This window comes from Stegastes partitus, unplaced genomic scaffold, assembly GCF_000690725.1.
Source record: "Stegastes partitus isolate 25-593 unplaced genomic scaffold, Stegastes_partitus-1.0.2 Scaffold667, whole genome shotgun sequence".
In the NCBI taxonomy this organism is placed as follows: Eukaryota; Metazoa; Chordata; class Actinopteri; family Pomacentridae; genus Stegastes; species Stegastes partitus.
In genome coordinates, this window is record NW_007578398.1 from 220,321 (window position 1) to 241,780 (window position 21,460).

The 21,460-nt window shown below is 41.4% G+C and overlaps 2 protein-coding genes across 3 annotated transcripts in view; both read right to left on the bottom strand.

The window, feature by feature from the left end:
• znf513a (zinc finger protein 513a) overlaps nucleotides 1–3,159 on the bottom strand; it is a 12,332-nt gene extending 9,173 nt beyond the window's left edge. Inside the window, exons 1-2 of the mRNA XM_008290337.1 lie at nucleotides 3,076–3,159; nucleotides 479–588 (exon numbers count right to left, since the gene is read on the bottom strand). Coding sequence (XP_008288559.1) covers nucleotides 479–518 — 40 coding nt within the window. The 5' untranslated portion in view covers nucleotides 519–588; nucleotides 3,076–3,159. The remainder of the gene's footprint in view (nucleotides 1–478; nucleotides 589–3,075) is intronic.
• A 4,139-nt stretch (nucleotides 3,160–7,298) lies between these two features.
• LOC103363529 (serine/threonine-protein phosphatase 2A 56 kDa regulatory subunit alpha isoform) overlaps nucleotides 7,299–21,460 on the bottom strand; it is a 50,029-nt gene continuing 35,867 nt past the window's right edge. Inside the window, exons 5-13 of one of the 2 annotated variants that reach the window (XM_008290339.1) lie at nucleotides 19,727–19,857; nucleotides 17,146–17,205; nucleotides 16,549–16,657; nucleotides 16,121–16,171; nucleotides 15,881–15,931; nucleotides 15,677–15,796; nucleotides 15,215–15,342; nucleotides 13,586–13,687; nucleotides 7,299–10,472 (exon numbers count right to left, since the gene is read on the bottom strand). In XM_008290339.1, the coding sequence (XP_008288561.1) occupies nucleotides 10,226–10,472; nucleotides 13,586–13,687; nucleotides 15,215–15,342; nucleotides 15,677–15,796; nucleotides 15,881–15,931; nucleotides 16,121–16,171; nucleotides 16,549–16,657; nucleotides 17,146–17,205; nucleotides 19,727–19,857 (999 nt within the window). In that variant the 3' untranslated portion in view covers nucleotides 7,299–10,225. Of the gene's footprint in view, nucleotides 10,473–13,585; nucleotides 13,688–15,214; nucleotides 15,343–15,676; nucleotides 15,797–15,880; nucleotides 15,932–16,120; nucleotides 16,175–16,548; nucleotides 16,658–17,145; nucleotides 17,206–19,726; nucleotides 19,858–21,460 lie in introns of both variants that reach the window. The other variant, XM_008290338.1, reaches the window with a different exon arrangement.

A 21,460-nucleotide genomic window follows, 5' to 3' on the forward strand; every position in this document is an offset into this window, starting at 1 on the left:
TCTTCCAGAATTTCCACAACACAAACATCATAACTTCCTGACTTCTTCTGTCCATAACAGAGATGATAAAACCAGGTATCAACGTATATCTAATTCTGTATCAGTCACTAGACAGAATACTAAAGAGAAGTCCAGATAAACAGCTCCACTCTCACACATCTGTACAGTTTTAACTTTGTACATTGTAGAAGCAGCTCACACTATCTCACATTGGCTCTAACAAATGCAGAATGTGGCTTCAGATGTAGCCGCGGCACCAGCGACAGAACCGCTGGTCAGAATGAGTTCTGTAAAACGTTTCCAGGACTTAAACAGCAGCGCCTGGCGTCCAGATGTGAGCAGAGAAAGGAGAAGACATTTTGTAAACAAGCTGGTTCAGTTTGACGCTGTGGAGCTCCGAGCAGCACCGTGAGCGTTAGAACATGGACGTGAAGTGAGTCCAGGCGCTGCAGCTACATAAAGGCGTCTGAATACCTACACTTGACTGGCTGTGGATTCTGTTGTTTTTTTCTGGGCATCTTCCAGTCAGCCGCTCTCTTGTTTGTGTCGTCGTCTCGCAGACTTCCACAACCATCAGCTCATTGTCATCTGTTTAGAAGACATGCGTCAGTGTTTCTATGAACGACAGACAGAAGACACACGTTGAAGCTCAGTTTACAAACGTTTGTGAAACATCAGTGGAGCAGAACTCGCTCATGTTGGTTCAATCTACTCGACCAAGCAGCTCAGGGACAACATCAAGCTGCGATTTTTCTGACAGTTTTCCAACTTGCAATATAAGGCACGAAGCAAAAACGGTGATATCTCAGTGGGTCTTTGGTTTACACAAAAATAGAAGTCACCCATCACATCTGAAAACACCAGCCACAGTGGAGATTTGGAAAAACTCCGTCTTTGCATGTAGACAGAAGGAGACGGAGTTTGACGTCACAGTGTGCGACAAAAGCATCATCAGTGTCATACGTGTGCGACCATGTTTACAGTTTGGCTACGTTCATATACTTGGACTGACGTGTTTACAGTCAGTGTTTTTAAGTATTTTACTTGTTTTGTCTCTAACACCACATGTAGGAGCAGCTTCACGTCTCTGTCGGTCCAAACAAACAACCCTCACGCCGTTATCATTGAAGTTACAGGAGGTTTTCGTTGTTGTTTTTTTCCAGGATTCTGATTGGCTACTTGCGTGGCTTTATGCTTCGCCTTAGACTGCCCCCTACAGGTCTGGCAGCTTATAGCAGCTCTTATGCGGGTTTGTGTAAACAAAGATTTTTTTGAAAACAATCTGCTGTGAACGATGTTATTTTTGAAAACGTGGATTCGTTTTTGTGAAAACCGGCTACGTGTAAATGTGGCCTATGTCAAGCTTCAGTTAAATATTGTCTAACAGACAATATTTAACTTTCATGTTGACATATGTTGAAGGTTTTTCGTGCAAAATATTTGTTGGTATTCATTATAGACTTTTGTACTATGTTAAATACATTTTCTGATAAGTTGACATATTTTGGTTTTAAATGCACGACAAATGTCCCTCTTTTTAGATTTACTTTTTTTTTTAAAAACACAATACCTGTCACCTAAACCACATGGCCTGAAGTCCAAAAGACCTGAATTAATGTCTTAATGTCTTGTTTTGTCCACAACTCAAAGATATTCAGATTATTGTCATAGAGGAGCAACGAATCCAGAAAAATTGCTAAATTTAGGGAGTTGGACGCTGGTGATGAATCGAATAGCTGTGAACTGACTGTCTGGTCAGTAATCAAACTACTTCCTGAGGGAACGACAGAGTGGAAAGTCTCTGCTACAGCTCATGTAGATACCTGCTGCAAATAACCAATGTTTCACCTTCTATACATGTACATCATGTTATTTTCTTTATTTATTTTATTCCCTTTTTGCACTGTTTGTCAATGTGTTTTAATTATTTCTGCTATTTCTCTCTCTCTCTCTCTCTATATATATATATATATATATTTGTACATTCATATATATATTTTATTTCTTGTGTGTTTTATTCCTTATTCTTATTTATCGTATTCTTATTTTTTCAGTGTGCGTTATACCATATATAGCTGTGTTTGTTACCAATAAAAGACCTTGAATCCACTGCTGATTGACCTGTCCATTATGTTCTTGATTGATTGACTGATTGGCTGATTGATTGATTGATTGATTGATTAGGTGTTGGGTCTCTATAACGAGAAACATTTGAAAACTGTCGATCTGTTTTGTTTCGTTTCATCCACAACCCAAAGATATTCAATTTATTGTCACTGAGGAGTGAAGAAAACAGAAAATATAGAATCTACAAAGCTGGATTTTTTTTTCTTCATAAAAATAACTTAATTAACTGATTATCAGAATAGCTGGCGATTAATTGAACAGTTTAATCGAGTAATCGCTGCAGGTCTGATCAAGGTGTGGTGGTAAATGATGGTTTACTCAAAACTAACGCTGCTGCTTCTCATGCAGACGAGCATCCAGCAGCTTTGTTTGTGCCTTTATGGCAGCTTGAGGTGGCTGCTTGGTGTCTGCTCAGCTCACTGCTATTACACCGCGAAACCCATTAAGTCAGTCAATCAGATGTGCAGCCCATTATGTCCTAATGAAGCCAGCCTGAGGACAATACAGCGTTACTAACGTAAACCAGCAGCTATTACAGGATCAATAACCCCGAAAGGAAACTAACAGCACAGGGCACGTGACTATTACCTGGAGGTGAACTGTTATTTACACTGTAAACAAAACACCGAGCTACTTTAGCCACATGCTAACACGCTAGCTCCGGCGTTGAGGGAGAAATCAGGGCAGAGAAGTAAACGTTGAAATGTGCCCTCGGCTGCTTAATGTCACCACCCGGACTCAAATGTCAACAAAAATACAAAAAAAAAAAAAAGAAAAGTGTGGCTACGCAGATGTACGAGCAGCTAAACCAACCGCGTCCCCACCAGCACGTAGTAATGACTGACAGTCCTCAGTGGACATTAGCCGAAGCTAAACAATGTTAACCTGCGGCTAAATTAGCCGAGCAGCTAATGTCAACTTCACTAGTTAGCCGTCGAGCTAACTCACCTACAAAACGTAAATATTCCCGTCGACGGAGGCGCCTGCTATCGTCCGTGAACACCACACTGGAGGTGAAGTGTTTCTCCTCAAACGACCGACGTCTGGAGATCCGCCATTTCTTCATGAGTTGCGGCGACAAAGAAAGGCAATTAATGGTATTTTTCATAACTTAATTGATTTTCTGATTCGAGCGAAAATTCGGCGGCGACAACAACAACACCGCCGGCTCGACTCCTTCACAATAAAAGCGCCGTCGATGCTCCACTAGCAGTGACATGGAACATATGTTCACCACAAAACCATGCAACCATGCAATTTCACTGATTATTGCAGAAAAGCAAAGCATTATTTGGTTAAATTAGATGTTTTGCTACATGTTTTGAGGTGTGCATTTTTTTGAAACCCTGCACTATTCAGTTTTAAATAGATATGGAAGAATTATTGACATTTGCACTGGACAGATGGTGTAATAATAATAATAATAACAAATAAAAGTAGGAGAATCAGCAAAAAAGTTAGATAAAAAATGTACCTCCTAAGAATAAATTAAATAAAACTAAATAAATGTAATCAGTTATTTCATTGTCAGTTGCAGCATTTTATAATGCTTTATGTATATTTTTTAATGTATATTTGACAATTGGGTAGCTTATTTGCACTTTACTAAAGTTCATTTTGATTCCTGTAAGATCTGTTAAAAGAAAAACGAACAAATATCATCTTTAAAGTGTATAATAGTAACAATTATGCAAGATAAATGAACTTTATTGTTATCTATTTTTATATTTAGTGTTTCAGTGGTTCAAAAAGTAATGACGACAAGATTATTTTCAGATCTATCTATCTATCTATCTATCTATCTATCTATCTATCTATCTATCTATCTATCTCAGATGCACTGCCAAGATATAAGTCACCGTCACGAATCGGTACAAAGCTGCCTTTATCCACTGATGAAAGTTTTCTGTCTTCCACGATGACAATGTGCCCGTGCAAAGTGCACAAGAGCTCACTGTGATAAACGGAACAACTCAGCCCGTTAATAAACACCTTTCAGCTGCCAACCTAAACACACCAAACACCTCCATCATCGCTTCCATAAAGTTGTCATTCCTTATATTAATTACTGATGCGAGTTTTCATTTCTGTGGCATTATTTCTATCAGTCTAAATACCAATTCACGGAACTTAAAAACTGCTGTGAAGAGCTCAGTGCTTTTATTGTGAAGGCCGACGGCTCCTGCAGGAAGTGCTGCTGGTGCTGCAGGATGAGAGGATCAGCTTGACTTCATTGTAAACATCTCTGCTCCTGAGCTGTTTCCGTTTCCTGGAGTAATTTCCGGTCTCCCTGCCCCATTGAATCACGGTAGTTGTAGTTTATGTTTGCGATAAGACGAAAAGACCGAAATATGACAACAAGGACTTTAATTGAACAGAATTCAAACCGTTAAGTCTCAGTCAGAGGAGACACTACTAAGATATGTACGAGATTATCATAGCAACACCAGTAAAGTAATGCTTTTAGTGAATGTATACAACGCTAAGGGCAAAAATCAGCCAATCACAGTCATGCTTTTAAAATCCTTGATTATATATAGAAATCTACATTTAAAATATGGGCAAAAAATGCAAAGGATGCAGAACACAACCTCCTTACCATATTTTACAACATCCCACTGTGGAAAAATGTAGTTTGGAGCCATAATGCAGTTAAACTTATTGTAGAATTTAACAGTAAACAAGAAAGTAATTTGTTATATCATATAAGTAACTAACTGACGACACAATAAGAGGGGGAAATTAAAGATAATGGGCTTAAAAATTATTTTTATTGGCATCTTGAGTCACCCTGCAGCGATTCACTGAACTGTAATTACCTTTAAAAACAAACTTAGAGCTCTAATGCAGAGCTACAGTCTGACAGCTCCTGTAAAGTCCTGTCATCATGCCGTAAAACACACGACTCCAGTGTTTCTTCACCGTCACAATGACTGATGCAGCAGCTCAGTGTGAGTTTTACCTGCATCGTTAGGTTTGGTGCAACTAAAAGTTTTCCATTTTGCAGATCCTGGAACTGAAAACATTGACTTTCTTTGCATATTTGTACCAATAAGTCTTGAGAAAACAACTCCAATCCTAATGTAGGCCATCACACAGTTACACTTTAAACATCTTTTATTGGAAGTTATATGTAGAGAGATGTAAACTACAAGGCAAGCTGTTGTGATATTATTATTGGATGGGCGACAGGATGGAGCTGCTGACGGGAAATCCCTCTCTGTGTGTGTGTGTGTGCATGTTGTGTTCATGTGTTGGTGGATTTTTGTGGTCAGAAGCATGTGTGCATCAGACTCACTCAGGATAAACGAGAGCAGCACGAATCGATCTGTCATCAGAGGAGTGAATTAAACACAAGACATCAGGTTTTTATGTATCAGCGTGTTTTCAGTTTGACGTGAAGAAAAATGTTAAAAGTAAAAGCAAGGGGCATTTTAATTTATTAAATTAATTTCTGTTTTGGCTCCATCATTTACCAGCCTCGCAACATATTGGGTCCAATATTCAACCTTTTTCTGATTATCATTGTTTTTCTTAAACTGATTCCAGATCAAATAATTTTACAATATTGTACTCTGACTCTGATGCTGTTGACTCGGTCTATAGTCACCCCTCTGATGCCAAGAGTAACATCCTGGTAACGTCCATCCATCCATCATCTATACCCCTTAATCCTCACTAGGGTCGTGGGGGGTCTGGAGTCTATCCCAGCTGACTTCGACTGACACCGACTCTGACAACTCCCACCTTTGGACTTGTTGTCTATTAAAGTGAAACCCTGTTCAGCCAGTGATCCAATGACAACATCAAACCTGGTTCAGGTTAAATATGTGTGTTTGTCTTTGTGCACTTTGGCTCCGATGCAGACACAGTGGTGGTGAAACTTTAGTCTGTTTGCACGATTAAAGGCTGTGAATTGAGCAATGTGCTCCGGCCCCTTTTGGTTTCCTGGAAATGTGGAGTCATCAAGCTGAGAAGCATCTGATTCAGCTGCAGTTTGCTGGAACAAGCCAAGACAACGAGCTTTCTACTGATGAATACAGTGTCATGGAGTAAAAAGCATTCACTTCTGATACTTGAAGTACATTTAGCTGATAGTGGCCACATTACATGAATTTAACATTTGCATTTTTGACAATTTCTAGATGTGACTGCACGGTGGCTCAGTGGTTACTATTGTCACCATTGTTGCCTCGCAGCAAGAAGGTCGCCGGTTCACATCCTGGTGAGGACACCCGGGATCTTTCTGCGTGGAGTCTCCATGTTCTCCGGCTTCTTCCCACATACGAAAAACATGGTAATTAGTGATTCTAAATATATATTCTAATAAACTGCTCTGTGAATGTGAGTGTGCTTGGTTGTCTGTCTCTAAGTGTAGCCCTGTGATAGACTGGTTACCTGTCCAGGTGAACCTGCCTTCACCCTGAGTCAGCTGGGATAGACTCCAGCCCCCCATGACCCTAGTGAGGATTAAGGTGTAGAGATGATGGATGCATATTTTATGGTCTTGATGTCAGTGAGGCTACTTGGTCTCATAAAGCATAAGTACAGTACTGTGTAAAAAGTGCAGGCACATTAGACGTCTAGATTCTTATCAGGAAGACATCAAATTGGACTCAAATTCATTAAAAAATGATTTTCTGGGGCGCTGCGATAGCTCAACTGGTTGAGCTGGCGTCCCATGTTCAGGGGCTACAGTCCCTGACTCAGAGGTCGTGGGTTCAAGTCCCGCTCATGGCCCTTTTTCTGCAGGTCCTTCCCCCTCTTTCCTGTCTCTCTCTCTCAACTTTCCTATCGAATAGAGGCCAAAAAAAATACATATATATTTTCTGCAAGCGACAAGTAGATCAAATTGTCCTTAAACAGCTGATCTCTACTGAAATACATCGACAAGAACCTTATAAAATGTGTGCAGGTGTGTTTAGGAGAACTGGTGCTATTTAAAAGGCACAGCATTGGATTTTAGTGCACTTTGCATGAAGTTAAATAAAAAACAAAACCTGCTCTTGGTTCTTGAAGCATCCTCACTTCTCTGTATCTATGTTATTAACTGAAATACTTTTGTCATTTAGTGAAGTGAGAAATAACTACTGTTGCACCACCTGCTGGCCTCCATGATGTACTGCAGCTCATCCCTCTGGCAGAGGAAATGAAAACAAGGAGACGGCCGGTTACACTTTGAGTAGAAAGATAAAGTAGACTTTATTTGATGGTGAAACCTAAATAAGATCTGTGATTACAAAACAGGTTCCCCACATAATTTCTTTAAATGTCACAGAGGCTGGAATGCTGTACTGACAGAAAGGCATCAGAGAAGACTGGACCTAAAACATGAACTTAAAAGTAAAAGAGCAGACGCTGAGGTTCAGAGGGAACACCGCTCACTTCTAAAAAGCTCTCAGAAGTCGTTCCTATGATCTACGGCAGTCAGATTCAGTTAACGAACACACTTATCAGCTCCCAACATCAGAAGGATGAGAATGAAAGCAGAAGTGACAGCGGAGACTGTCTGAAAACAATCTGTGGAGCTTCCTGGTGTTATTTTCATACAGCACGATGAGCCTTGTTTGGTTATAAAAACGTTGATCAGAGTTCATGGATACACAAAAAGCCTTCTGTGCACGATCAAATGCCAGATAAGTGCTAAGACAAGGGCAAGTGTTTTGCTCTTCAGCTTTGAGAGAGAGATGCCGTGTATGCTTCTATAACCGCTGACTGCACTTTCCTAGACCACGGAAACGTTACGCTGTACAGAAAGTCTGAAACCGAGTGGCATTTCCCTTTAAGTAGCCTCCAAACTAACATATACACACACATACGCAACAAATGTACACTCAAGCGTATCCTGCATCCCGTCATAATTCATCTGCAAAATGAAACATTCAAAAATATTAGCCTCGTCGATACTCTGGAAAAATATAGTACTCTAGGTCTCATACTGTCTTTAAACGTGTTGTTTTAAAGGAACAGTTTGACATTTTGTGATGAGAAAATTGATTTGAATGCCTCTGCTTAGCATAAAGTTTGGAAAGCAGCTAGCATGACGCTAACTAACTCCACCATCTGACACCTCTAAAGCTCACTACTGAACATGCTTTGACTTTACTGGACTCCACCCAAAAAAAAAACCCCAATATATAAATGTGGTGATCAATGAGCCTACAAGGTGCAGCCGGTGGATTTTAAATCTCAGGACAGAGCAAGGCTAGCTGGTTCCCTCTCCTTCAAGTGTTTGTACGATGCTAAGCTAACCGGAAGCAGTTTAAGGTTTACCACTGGTAGCCGTCTTACTGGAGTATTTCCCAAAATGTCAAACTATTTCTTTAATTCGAAAAACATTTCATTCATTGAAAACCCTCTCTCCATAACTTTAGTGTAAATCATTTCTATAAACGCAGGTGTCGTGTTATTGTCACTATTAGCTTTGTATTTTCACCCAGATGAAAAAATATTTACCAACACCTGAAACACAAAAATAGTCTCACAAATATATCATTTATTCTAATTGTTAATCAGTTTTAAATTCATAGTCTCAGGTAGAGTCACTTTCAGAGCTAATACTCCGTGTTGATTTGGGTCATATACCTCCCATTCTCTAGTTCACCAACACCAGGTGAACATCTTCTCGCTTCTTCTGCTCGTTTTCTGTGTATTAATGGAAACTAAACGTCTGATTCGTGGGTCTGGTCCCATCCCAACATCTGCCTCTCCCTTCCCTCTTAAGGTTTGCACCCAAGTGTTGGCAGCGACGAGGAAAAGCACATTAAAAATAGACATCTTTAAATAACTATTTAGCTTTTCTAAGTGCAGCACAATTGGAAACGTTACACCAGTCAGCCACAACATTAAAACCGCTGACAGGCGAAGCGAACAACATCGATCATCTCGTCACAATGGCACCTGCCAGGAGGTGGGATGTACTAGGCAGCAAAGCAAACAGTCAGTTTTCGAAGGTGAAATGTTGGAAGCAGGAAAAAGGGGCCAAATATCGATGATGAGCGAGTCAGAGCATCTCCAAACCAGCAGGTCTGCTGGGGTGTTGCTGTATGCAGCGGTTAGTAGCTCCTAAATGTGGTCCAGCGGAGGACAGCTGCAGGGTTTGGGCGCGGTAGCTGCCCTGTGTGGTCTGTAACTGGTGAAAGCCTTCATAGAAAAGGTGTCAGAACATGTACAGCTCGCTGCGTATGAGGCTCAGAGTTCACTGCAGAAACCTCCCACAGTGGGCACATAACTGTCAGAAGCAGTGGAAGAAGGTGACCTGGTCTGATGAATCACATGTTCTTTCACATCACAGCCATGAGTGTGTGCATCACCTTTTACCTGGCAAAAAAAAAAGATGGCAGCTGGATGCACCATGGGAAGAAGCCAAGTCAGTGCCAGTGTGGACAGTGTTCTGCTGGGAAGCCTTGGTTCCTGGTGTTCACGGCGATATTCCCCGGTGGTCTCTTTCAGCAGGAAGACGCTCCCTGCAGCGCTGCAAATATGGTTCAGGAATGGTTTGAGGAACATGACAAAGAGTTCAAGGTCTTGACTTGGTCTCCAGGTTGCCCAGATCTCAGTCCAATCGAGCAATCGTGCGAGAAAAGCGAGGAGAGGCCCCAGCTAGTGATTTACTTAAATGTTCTGCTGCTGAAACCACTTCACAGACTTGGAGCCGTTTTGGCAGCACAAGGGGAACCTACACCAGACCAGGCAGGTGATTTTAATGTTGTGACTGATGGGTGTAAATTCAAGTCATTTATTATTTTCTCCCGTCCCGTGTATCATACAATGAATATAATGAAAACAAAAAAAATCATTTTCTGTTAAGAAACTAAATGTGAAAGGATAAATCTTTGATCAGACAAATAAACAATATACTGCAGCCACACTGTAACATCCAAAAATAGTCTTAAGTTGAAATATGTTTTGTTTTTTTGCTGTTTTTTTTTTCTTTTTTCTTTTACTGCCAAAGAAACGCTGGCATTCTAAGTCACTCTAAGTAGATTTAATATACTGTTGAGGTGTAATTTGTGTTTTTACGTCTCTGTCAATCCTCCCCTGACAGTCCTGAACCTGGCGTCACACCGTTAACGGAATAAAAAACTGACATCCGCTGTCATTTGGCACATGGGGTGCTCTCGCTGGCCTCCATGGTGTCTTTGCCGTCTACAGTTTCGGCAGCTCCGTCGGCGCTCTTGTCCTCGTTGACGCTGTCATTATTACTATTGTTGTTGTTGTTGTTGTTGTTGTTTTGGACACTCGGGAGCCCGTGGCTGTTGTTCTGCACAAGAGTGGCGTTGCTGAGCCTCAGCTCCTCCAGCTTCTTCCACAGCTCATCCCTCTCCTGTTCCTTCTTCTTCTCCCTGGAAAAGAAAAACAACATTTTTATGCCTTGTTGGAATTAAAACAAAAACAACACAAACGCGACCACAAATGAGTCGCTTGAGTCGTGTGTAATCGTCATAATTAAGGGTACAAGAAGCCCCATCTTCCCTAAACTACATCGGATCAAAAACAGATTCCTGCAAAACACAGAACCAGACATTTAAATAATAATTTGTAAAAGGAGACCCGATCTGAAAGTGACCTGATTACTTCTAGACACCGTGTGCTGCCAGAGAACGAGCAGCTGTGGCCTGAAAGATCAGAAAAGTAAAAATAACGTTCAAATGATCAAGTCTAAGAAACTAATCACCCCTGAAATATTTTAGATGCTTTAAAGACCTACAGGAATAACTAGAAGTCCTGTTTTCACCTCCTGCACTGACAACAAAACGTTCTGCAGCAAATAAAAGCATTTATTTAGTCTTTTACTGAGTTACTTCTTCTCCACAGATTCTGACTTAGAACCACGTGATGCCAGGTTCACTGAGTCGCTCTTATTCTGCCCCTGATTTCTGTCAAACCCCTGACTGGATGTCTAAGGACAACACACAGACTACGAAGGCAAGCAGCCTGCGCTCTCCGTCGAAGAATGCTTCCTCAAACCCACAGTGAAATATCTCTCAGTCTGAGGGAAAAATGTGGAGTGCATCTACAGCTGCATAAATCTAATTGATACGGGAATAAAAAACAAACAAGGCATTCAGACGGCGACATAAAGACAAAGCGCTCCGTGATAATCCTCTGGGGAAATTAGTCTGGAGCTCTGAGCTGCTGCCACACGGAGTCAGACGAACAAAGAGCGCAGAAAGTTTTCTCCAACTTTAACACGACAGACTGCTGCTGTGTTGTCAGCCACTGATGTCACGCAGAAAAAGAACTAAAAGAATGAACACGACAAGTAAAAGTACATGTTTTTTACAAGGAGGAAAAGAAATCCAGATCAGTGACATTAACTCATGATGCAGGCAACGCACGTGGTAGGAACGAGTACCGACACCTGCTACAGATTGTGCTGCATTATTAAATATCGGAGCACTGATAGGCTGGGTTCTGCTAATAGACTTCCTATTCATTACGGCTACATCAATGCCATCTTACATGTTTTTAATTGATCTATAATGCATTTCCCACTCCAGGAGTCACGCTGCAGTGTGGCTAACTTTGCACTCGGACCCCAGCTTCCTCGCAAGCTGGGACACGTCAACACTGCATTTGACAACAGAGATAAATCTTAAAATCTTAGGGGACGGCTCTCTCTGGTTCTCACAAGCACACACACTCTGCTCTTCATGACAAAGAGGTTTAAACGTCCAAAAGAAGCTCTCACATGGAGCTAACTCAGTTATACAAGCATGGGTTCATCGTTCTACGTGACCACCAGCCAGCTGACGGTTCAGTTATGGGTGGATTCTAATCTAAAATGATCAGAGCATCATGTGAACTGGTGTTAGGAAACGTAGTTTTGGTTTCAGAGCGCCCAGAGCAGGCAGAACTGAGTGGTTTGGAGGCTATAGACGAACCCTGTCTTGCTAGATTTTCAGCCTTTTTTAGCTGAATTTCGGCTCCGCAGCAGTAAAAGTACTCAAAAAGTACAAATGCAGGCAAAGAAAAATCCAGATGTTTTACTTAAAAGTGAATATTGAAAGAGAAGGCAAAATAAAACAGTGTTGATTCTGTCCTAAGTTTAACAAAAAGATTGGATAGTAGGGCCATAAGCTGGTGGATCAGTGAGAGTATTTGTACCATTAAAATCTTAACAACACTCCTCCCCAGTCAGACTAATGACTGTATCCTGCAGAAGCTATTTTGCAATCAGACAAAACTCCAGAAATTTCCTTCAAAATTAATAAAATTTTATCTTATATTAAAATAGCTTTTTACTTTGCAAATCGTAGCTTGTCATGGCATGCAAACGCGAGCACAACAACACTGGCTCCGGTCCTCCTCGTGAGCTACCGTCCTGCAGGTTTTAGACGTTACTGCAACACACCTGACTCACATGAATGGATCTCCAGCAGCTTGTTGTCAGATTCTACACAAGTCTGTTAATGATCCGAGTCAGGTGTGCTGCAGTAACGTCTAAAACCTGCAGGACAGGAGCTCAAGAGGACCGGAGCTGGAGATCCCTGGACTAAATAGTTCTAAAGTAATCACTGGACACATGAAGGCGATGCAGTCGTAGACGATGGCATAACTTTGGAAGCAACCACTCAGAAATATTAACGTATGTCTTTACTGTACCTCACCTGAAGCATTAATTGTAAGTCTACTTGGGATTAATGTTATTATCCTTGAATTCCTTTCTAATTCTTTCTAATTTCTTTATTTTCTTTCTTCTCTTTTTGTGAAGCAGCATCTTATTTGTATGAATATTCCAACGTGACTAATACGTGACCATAAAGAGCAGAAACACAGCCGTCGTGTCGGAGTTATTTCAACAAGACGTCTGTTTGGTTCATGGAGTTGCAGCCTTTCCCTGATCCTGCTCTGGGTTGATAAGCATTAAATCAGTCTGCGTGAGGAGGTGTGATTTCTGTTTTGACCTCAAACTTGGCTTCTGCTCTCCTTTATGAAAACATGTGGTTTGTTGGCCGCAACTTTGAAGCCACAAACCGAGCATGAAGTAGAAACGCTAACCTGGCGATGCTAACTGCGCCATTTCCTCCTACATGAGGTCATCTGTGTGAACGCCTCGGAGTTTGTGACAGTCGCTCAGATATATATGTCATGAAATAAATTAATAAAACCTCGTGTGGGAAGAATATGGAGCTAGACTAACGATCAGAGCACACAGGTGACGCTTCATATCAACATGTGTGTAAATATGTTGGTTCTAAATTTGAACCTCTGCACAGCTCAAGTTCTCAGCAAACTGTTTGTATTTTGTTCTTCTCTACAAATAAAAATAATATTAATAACAATGTTCTTGTAGCTGGTAGGACAGACTGACTAACAGCTGCTGCAATAAATAGTTTTAATGCTTTAGATAAAAGTTTTTAGACATCAGATGCAGTAGTTTGAAAGAAAGTTACTGAATCTGGTCCAGCGAAGGACAAACACTGTGAGAAAAAACATCGTCCTTGTGACTCACCGTTGCCTGTCTGCTTTATAGGAGGATGTCAACTCATCGAACAGCGTGCAGTTCATCTCCATCAGCGTCTTCAGCACGTTGTAGACCAGCGCTACGATTGTCCTGCAACGCAGCAGACACGCCGGCATCAGAAACACGGAAAAACAAAAAACACACTCGTGTGGCTGAGCCTGTCTTAGCAACACACCTTTTAACTGCCTACAAGTGGTCCAGAGTGCTGCCGCCAAGCTTCTGATCAAATCATCCCGAAGTAACATCAATCCTGATTTCCTTTACACTGGCTTCATATTACACTCAGAAGATTCTTGTGATTATGTTTAGAGCATTGCATCATGGTCTGGCACCTGCCTGTATTAAAGCTATAAAACACTAACAGGAATCCTCTGATCAGGGTTTGTGCGGTTACTTTTTTCCTCCAGGTTCGAGACAAAAAGGAGGCTTTGCTTTTGAGGCTGTAGCTCAGAAACTTTCCACTTGTTTTTCTTTAATTTATTTTGTTTTTGTCTTGTCTCATCCATTTAACGTCTCATCTGCATTTTCTGTCTGTTGCCGTGTCTCTTAATGGCTTTTTAATTTGTTTTTGTGAAGCACTTTATGCTGTTTGCTCCACAAATAAAACTCACTGAACTTACTAACAATGGACATCGGAGTCAATTGGTTCGTTGCGAGGCTTTCAAAGACCATTAACCCTCTGGAGTGTTTTTTAATGCAAAGTAAAGACAGCGAGGAAGAAGACAAGTACAGCATAATTGAGAAATTAAGAAAAACAAGCCCTAGAAATGTTTAACGAGGACGATAATGCATTTATAAAGAAAATATAATCACAGCAGGGGTCAACGATGTCGAAAAGAATTTACTGCTTTCAAAATAACCGAACAAAAACAAATAAACCCACAAACTGTCTGCATCACAAGGAAGTGTTTTGATTAAATAAGAATTAGTTCTGTTGTAGATAAGATGAAGTGACCCTTTGAATACAAAGCAAAACACAGGAATGTCTGTAAAGCTCTCGATTTTCAGAAAACTTGTTTTTTTGTTGTTTGTTTGAGATGATATCAAACTGAAGTTGAGTGGATCTGACTCAGTAGAAATGACACGACAACTCAAGTTAGATTGATATTGTCTCAGGTAGACGATGGAACAGTGGGTTTTCTGAAGGTCTGTGAGGATGGAGTTATCTGTTTCTGCACATGAACTCTTTATACGTAACATGCTGAGACTAGTTATAGAAGACTGCGCCATTAAACGAGCAAATAGTTCCACCATGCAGGGCTTATAGGAATGTTGAGCAGGCTACCAGAAGAGCTGTTATTCTTGAAAACGTACACAGAGGTTCGTGTCCCTTTCACCTCCAGGATCTACATTAAACGATGTGAGTCGTGCTGTCGCCTCTCTGTAATGTGTACATGTAAACACGATCTCGAGAACAGCGAGCGACCGCAGCACGTTTCTGTCCATTTGGGACCTTTGTCAAGAACTCCACGCTGAATGACAAGCAGGTGGTTCTGCGACTTTAAGACCTGCGGCGTAGTACAACATGTTTTCTATATTCAGCTCGTGATGTGAAAACCTCTGGAGTTACTATGGCAATATAGTGAAAACAGCAGCCTCCGTGGCGGCACTACGTACGGGTTCCAGTGCTCTTTGGAGATTCTGTACAGGCTGCCGAACATGATGGGGAGGACCTTGTCGATGTTCTCCTCGATGAGGCTGAGGATGTACTCGTTGTTCCAGAAGTACAGCGCTCGCTCTGCTACCTGTGAGCACAAAGGTAGAAGAACGGCGACTTAAAAACCAGAAGGAAAGCAGCTGATGATGTAGACACAGAGGACTGAAGCCCCTCTTTGCATGACAACAATGTCCACCTCACAGAGAAAACACGCTCAGTGGCTGGTTTATCAGATACACTCGTCTAAAGCTGGTGCAGTCCAGCAATAGCCCGCTTGACCTTCACGAAGGTTATAATGTTTAGTGTTTCAGAGAGCTGCTGGTTCAACTTGATGGTCAACGTGGAGGACGTAGTTTGAGCGTCTAGTTCACTGATATGTACAACAACTGCCGAGGCTTGAAGCAAACCGTCTCTGCATGTACCTGAAAATGCGGATTGGCCACACATTTAGAGATCTGTTTGAACAACGGCTCCTGGATTTTTTTGAATTGCGTCGGTTCAATGACGTCCAGAATCTCTTCGATTTCGCCCAGGAACATCACCTGATTGGACAAGGAGGTGCAGAAGGTTAGTTAACAATAGCCTCGGCAATAAGCGTCCCGCGTATTTATAGAAATGCATCCTACCTCTTTCTGGCTGCAGGTTTTAGGCCAGAATTTCAGCAGACCACGAATCACCTGCAGAGACAACAGAACATTTCTTGAGAATTTCTCTCTCATGCCTGTTTTGAGTGGGAGGCTTCAAGCACCCACTACAAATTTCTCTGCAGTGTAGACTATTTTAGTGCTCAAGGCTTTGTGCTTTGAGTGGGAGGAATGACAAAAGAAATAAATAAAATGTAAAAAGAAAAAAACAGAAAAAGGTACCGGCTCTGTGAGCGTAGGATCCTTCTCCAAGAACTGGACCACACAATAGGCCAGCTGAGGGGCACAGAAAAAAAATGCAAACACAAAATGCAGACAAAGACAGCGTCACACAAACATCATCTAAAAAGATATCTCTGGTTAAATATGTTTGAAAACCTGTCGATTTATTGTTTTAGCAATCCCCACTGTGGTAAATGAAAATAAAACACAGTAGAAATCAATGAACCAGGTATTTTCCATTTTCAAGCCACTAGAAGGTGCTACAGTACAGAGATTACACCACGACCAGAATCAGTCCCTAAAAACAGCTGCATTATTCAGCTTTACATGCCCAAATATTACAGGAATCTAAATGTGTTTCAACAAAGAAACAAACTGCGCTACAGGACAGAAAAGTCAACCTGTGTTTAATAAGGAGCTTCTTCTACCTGTGCATGGAAAAGGGCCAGTCCTTTAGCTGTATGCAACGGGATGAGCACCTTCATCAAGAACTGCTTGTGCTCCGCCTTCAGAGGCAACGCAAACCCGTTGATGATACTGTACACAGAGAAACAACGGAGCAGCGTTAGATTACAGACAACGCAGCAGCACGGAGCTAACGCTGGAAGATCAGAGCAGAGAATGGCTGTGAAGCTTTGGTTCGTGATGTGGAAAAGAGAAATGACAGAAGAGTGGAAGCCTGAGGGACCTTTTAGGCCACGAGAGAGCATAAGTCCTCCACGTCCTAAACTCTGGACTGTCTGCAGTAAAACTCACAGAAAAGAGAACCTAATGTGTTTTCCCTTAACTGATTATACAGCATTACCAAGAAATCTTGAGGTTTTTACACACTTTCACAGAGCCTAAGTTAACAAAAACTCAAAAAACATGAAGTTTATTATCATACACGTCAAAGAAAAGCCTCAAACTCTTCCACTGGAGAGGCTGTATTTCCATTTGGAAGAAAAAGAAAGGACAGGCTAAACGATTACACGCTAATCTAATTTATCAGGTCTGGTTTAGCATTGCGGTACTTTCTTACTCACCTTCCGAGAATCTCGAGCAGTTCGGCAACTCCATTGAAGTGTTCGGTTTCATATATGAACCTGCAGAAGTAACAAACACACATCGACAGCAGAAATTACGAAACGACTCTAAAAGCAGAGCGCTCTCATCAGAACTATCGATTCAGACTGTTCCCAACACTGTGTACCTTTTACGCTGATTTGGGTTTGTATAAACGCACTTTCTCTGATGTCTTGTGATTGTTAGACCACAAAACTCTGCTATTATATCTGTTATATTGAGCTTTATATACCCTGAGTTCATCTAAAAGCCTTCAGCAAAATCAGGATCGCCTGCATGTCTGCAGCCCAACGACTGAAAACTGCAAATTCTTGAATCGAGAAGGACTATCTGGAAAAATTAGAGATGTTTAGCAGGATAATTAAAGACTGTTATGCAACCTAATGATCCACACATCATTTACCTCCTCTGTTTGGTAACACATTTCCATCTCGCTGTGCAGCCCCGGTATGTACAGACAGAGCCTGACAACTGTGGCACTATTTTTATCCTCAGTGGCAGATGGTCAAAGTGGGTGCACCCGTTTTGCCACCTTGCCTGTTGGAAACGACATCAAGTGTCCCCTGTTTCAATCATCAAAAGCTCATTGTCACGCAGCAACAGGAGCAGTAAAGATGCAACACGCTGCTGCTGCTGCTGCTGCTGCCAACGAGTGACGCATGAACATTTTTACTCCCTCGCTGTTGTTAAGGAGTGGGGCGAATTTGTCCGTCTGAAAGAAATGGCGTCTTTGACGGCTAAAATCTTGACCCATAATGTGCGTAACGGGGTCAACTGAAAACCAAGAGTAGAAACTTCAAACCAAAGCTCTGTGTTGACGTCTGTACAAATATAAAGTAATACTGATTGGCGAGCGCTCCAACGGTCTCACACGATCATCCGAACTTCTAGGAACTGAGGCACCAAAGGAGTAAAACTAAGGAACAAAAGTAGGAAGCAAAAAGTCCCGTGTTTGTGTTCCTACAACATTAGAAATTTAGACAAATTAGAACAATGGCCAAAGTCAAAAGCTTGGAGCATAATATTTATACTCAAGGAAGCATTAGCACAAAAGACACGTTTGGATTTAATGTTGTGCGACTCTGATGTTTGGACTAATAAATGGAAGAGAAAAGACAAACTGAGTGACCTGCACGGAGTCTAATGGTTCTGTGTTTCTGCTGCTAGGAAACAATCAGAAAAATAAAGCTGAAGTCCTCGTTCTCTTCCTTCTACTTTTAAGTGTCATCCACTCGGTCTCTCACGTTCATTTGTGGTCTTTCACTCTCTGAGTCTCAAACCTCGCTGGTGGGTTGGAAAGTCTTTCAAAAAAAAAAAAAAGAAGCCAAAATTCTGCCATTTATCAGAGCCAGAGACAAACAAAGAATTGTCAGATTTTCAGCTTTTCAAAAGTCCTTGAAAACTCCTCTGTAATCTGCCCGTCTACCAAAAAAAATCAACCATGATACAAGCATAAAGTTGGAACATTTCACCAAAGTAATTTTATTCTAAATGTCTCCATAAGAAAAACTCGCTACCAGATGCTAGAAAAATATAATTATGACCAAGAGTCAAGTGACAAAAAATTAGAAACCTTTTGGCTAAACTACAGGCTGTGTTTACACAGAACAGGAGATAAATGTAGAGACTACGTAGTACAATATGTACAGGATGTAGAATTACCACTTGTTTCCGGTGCAGGTAACACACGTGGGAACTTCAAAGACCCACCCAGATTCCTTTTTTTTTGTTGTTTTTCTTCTTAAATAAATTCAATCAACTTTTGTTTTTGTGATTGATGGCTTTATAACACAGAAGACACGTTCTTTCTGTTACTAGCCATGGTCGGGCTGTTTCCATAAAGGGGCGGGACTTTATATTACAACGAAAAATGAGCCTGCAGTGAGTAAAAATGTGCAAAAGTGTCCACAACGTTTTTTCTTTTTTAGCATCAATACACAAGAAATGACCATCCCCATTAATGAAGCAGTGCTCAAGTTGTAATTGTTCTGTGTTTGGTCAGTCAGCAAGATTCAGCTCTGCAATATCAGCCCTGATTTGGAAAGTACTACCCCCAAAAGAAAGTGGGTTTTTAGCGCCTGAGCTAAATTTAGTCACTGGTTCACAGGCTTAGTCCCTAAGCTCCCTGGGAAGGTTTCTGTGTAAGATTGGACATTTCACAGTGAAGCTGTTGCCTCCAAGGCTTCGTCCCCGAAGGCCAAACCTGTTACCAAAAACTTGGCTCATGAAAGGTAAAAAGAAATACAGGGAACAGGTGTTTGGATCCACTGACTTTACTGAAACCCACTAGGGACTGTAATTTGTTGGCAAAATATCCACTCATTAGTCGTTTGATTTTCTATTTTTACACCCTTAATCTAATCACACATTTTGCACCGTTTCAGTCTCAGTGTGCTTGTTGCTTGATTTAAACTTCACTTATTGTTGTGCTGTTTTAATGCAGCAAAATCTCTCTAATTCGGAAGAAAGATAAAAAAAAAATCCTTCAACGGGACTAAACAATAAGACACCGCACATGTTTCCTGGCTGCTATTAACTCACCGCAAGAAGATATTGTTGATCTGCTTCCTGATGAAGGCTCGCAGGCCCAGGAACTTTCCATAAATCCGATGCAGGATGGTCTTCAGGAAGTCCCTCTCCCTCGGGTCCTCGCTGTCGAACAGCTCCAGCAGCTGCACAGACAGAAAAGGACAATTCTTAGTCCTTTAAATGGAATATTCGGTGACAAACATTACTAAAGATATCACTATCTGTTCACCAATAAAGCATTTAATGTAAGGAAAATTTTGCACCGTGTGATTGTGAATACTTTCAGACGTACTGTAACACGTTCAGGGGTGTTGGTGGTAAATGCCGGTTATGTAACACAGTTCTCTTTTTTCCCCCGCCAGTGTGACACGGCCGCTTTCATTAATAATTGAGAAGCCAGTGTGCAACGTAATCGATCAATCAACCACCTGTTGAGCTCAAGACAGATCCTGACGTATTTCATCTCGCTGCCAACGCAGCTATTCTGTGACTCATTCGGTGCTCTGCCTCTGCTGTGGCTTATTCAGCTCAATGTTAGAGTTCATGGAAACGCAGCAACTCCTCTGACAGGTCGTCTTTACTTCACCTGGTGGTGGGCCGACATGATAAAGAGCTGCGGGAAACCCTAAATAGTGAGATTTTATTATTACACTGTGATATTTATTTTTTTCTGTATCGCCCACCATCTGGTCAACAGTGACGAACCACAAAGCAAACTAGGGGAGGGTTTCTAGGCCACTTCAGGGCAGCGGAAGGAAGTTGTAAATTAAAATATGCCATCTCGTTAATAGAGTGTTTTGCTCGGAAACAGCAGCTGATTTTTTTCATGTTATGCAGAAGGGATGGCAAAGGGTTGGACATTGGTGGACTGACGTTAAAGGAGATGACGTTGAAAAAAAATATGCAAAACAATCTTTCTCCTGTGACAGTTACTGGTGAGGCCGACAACTCTTTGAAGTTGTTTAATTGCTAACTGTGTCTAAGGACGGTGGGTGTCCGAAGCTTTTACGCTGACAAGGGAAGTCGCAGCGAATCGAAACAGTGAAGTCGCAGGCCGGTCACGTGAACAATGGTCTGGCTATAAAACTCTGTTACGCTAAAGAAAAACTGTAAACTTAGGTGATAATTCTTTGGGTAAATCACTACAAGCCATTTAGGACATCATTATTACAAAAAAAAGATTTACTGTGCTCGCTCTGAGGCAGTTATTTGCACAAACAAGTCTAAATAATGCAGATTTACCAGCTACCGATATCTTATCTAACAGTCACAGTATGTGTGCCTGAACGCTCTGTAATGTAAACAGACTTGAAACCTCTGGCATAAAGCAGCTATTTGCAGCAACATTTGATGAGTCATTATTACAATACTGTTGAGGGAAGCGAATCCAATGCCACTGAGTTTAAAAGGAGAGTTTTCGGGCTCCGATCAGCTTCAGGGTACGTTGCTCATCTTCCACTAGCATGCCACCAGCACCTTGGCGACGGGGCTGACGGTCTATTTTTAACTCTACGTATATCCAGGAAAAGGCTTTCATCATGTTGATGCACACATGCTCCTCTCCTGCAGAGCTGATTCGTATTCATTCAGTCTGTCTCTGTTGCAAATGAGTCGAGAAACTATAGGTTTGCTCAAGGGCATCACACTGCTGCCTGTTTTTTTTTGTTTTTTTTATTCCCATACATACTTTTAGAGTTTGTCAGAGAACCGTAACTGGTTTCTGAGAATCCACAATGAAATCAAGAT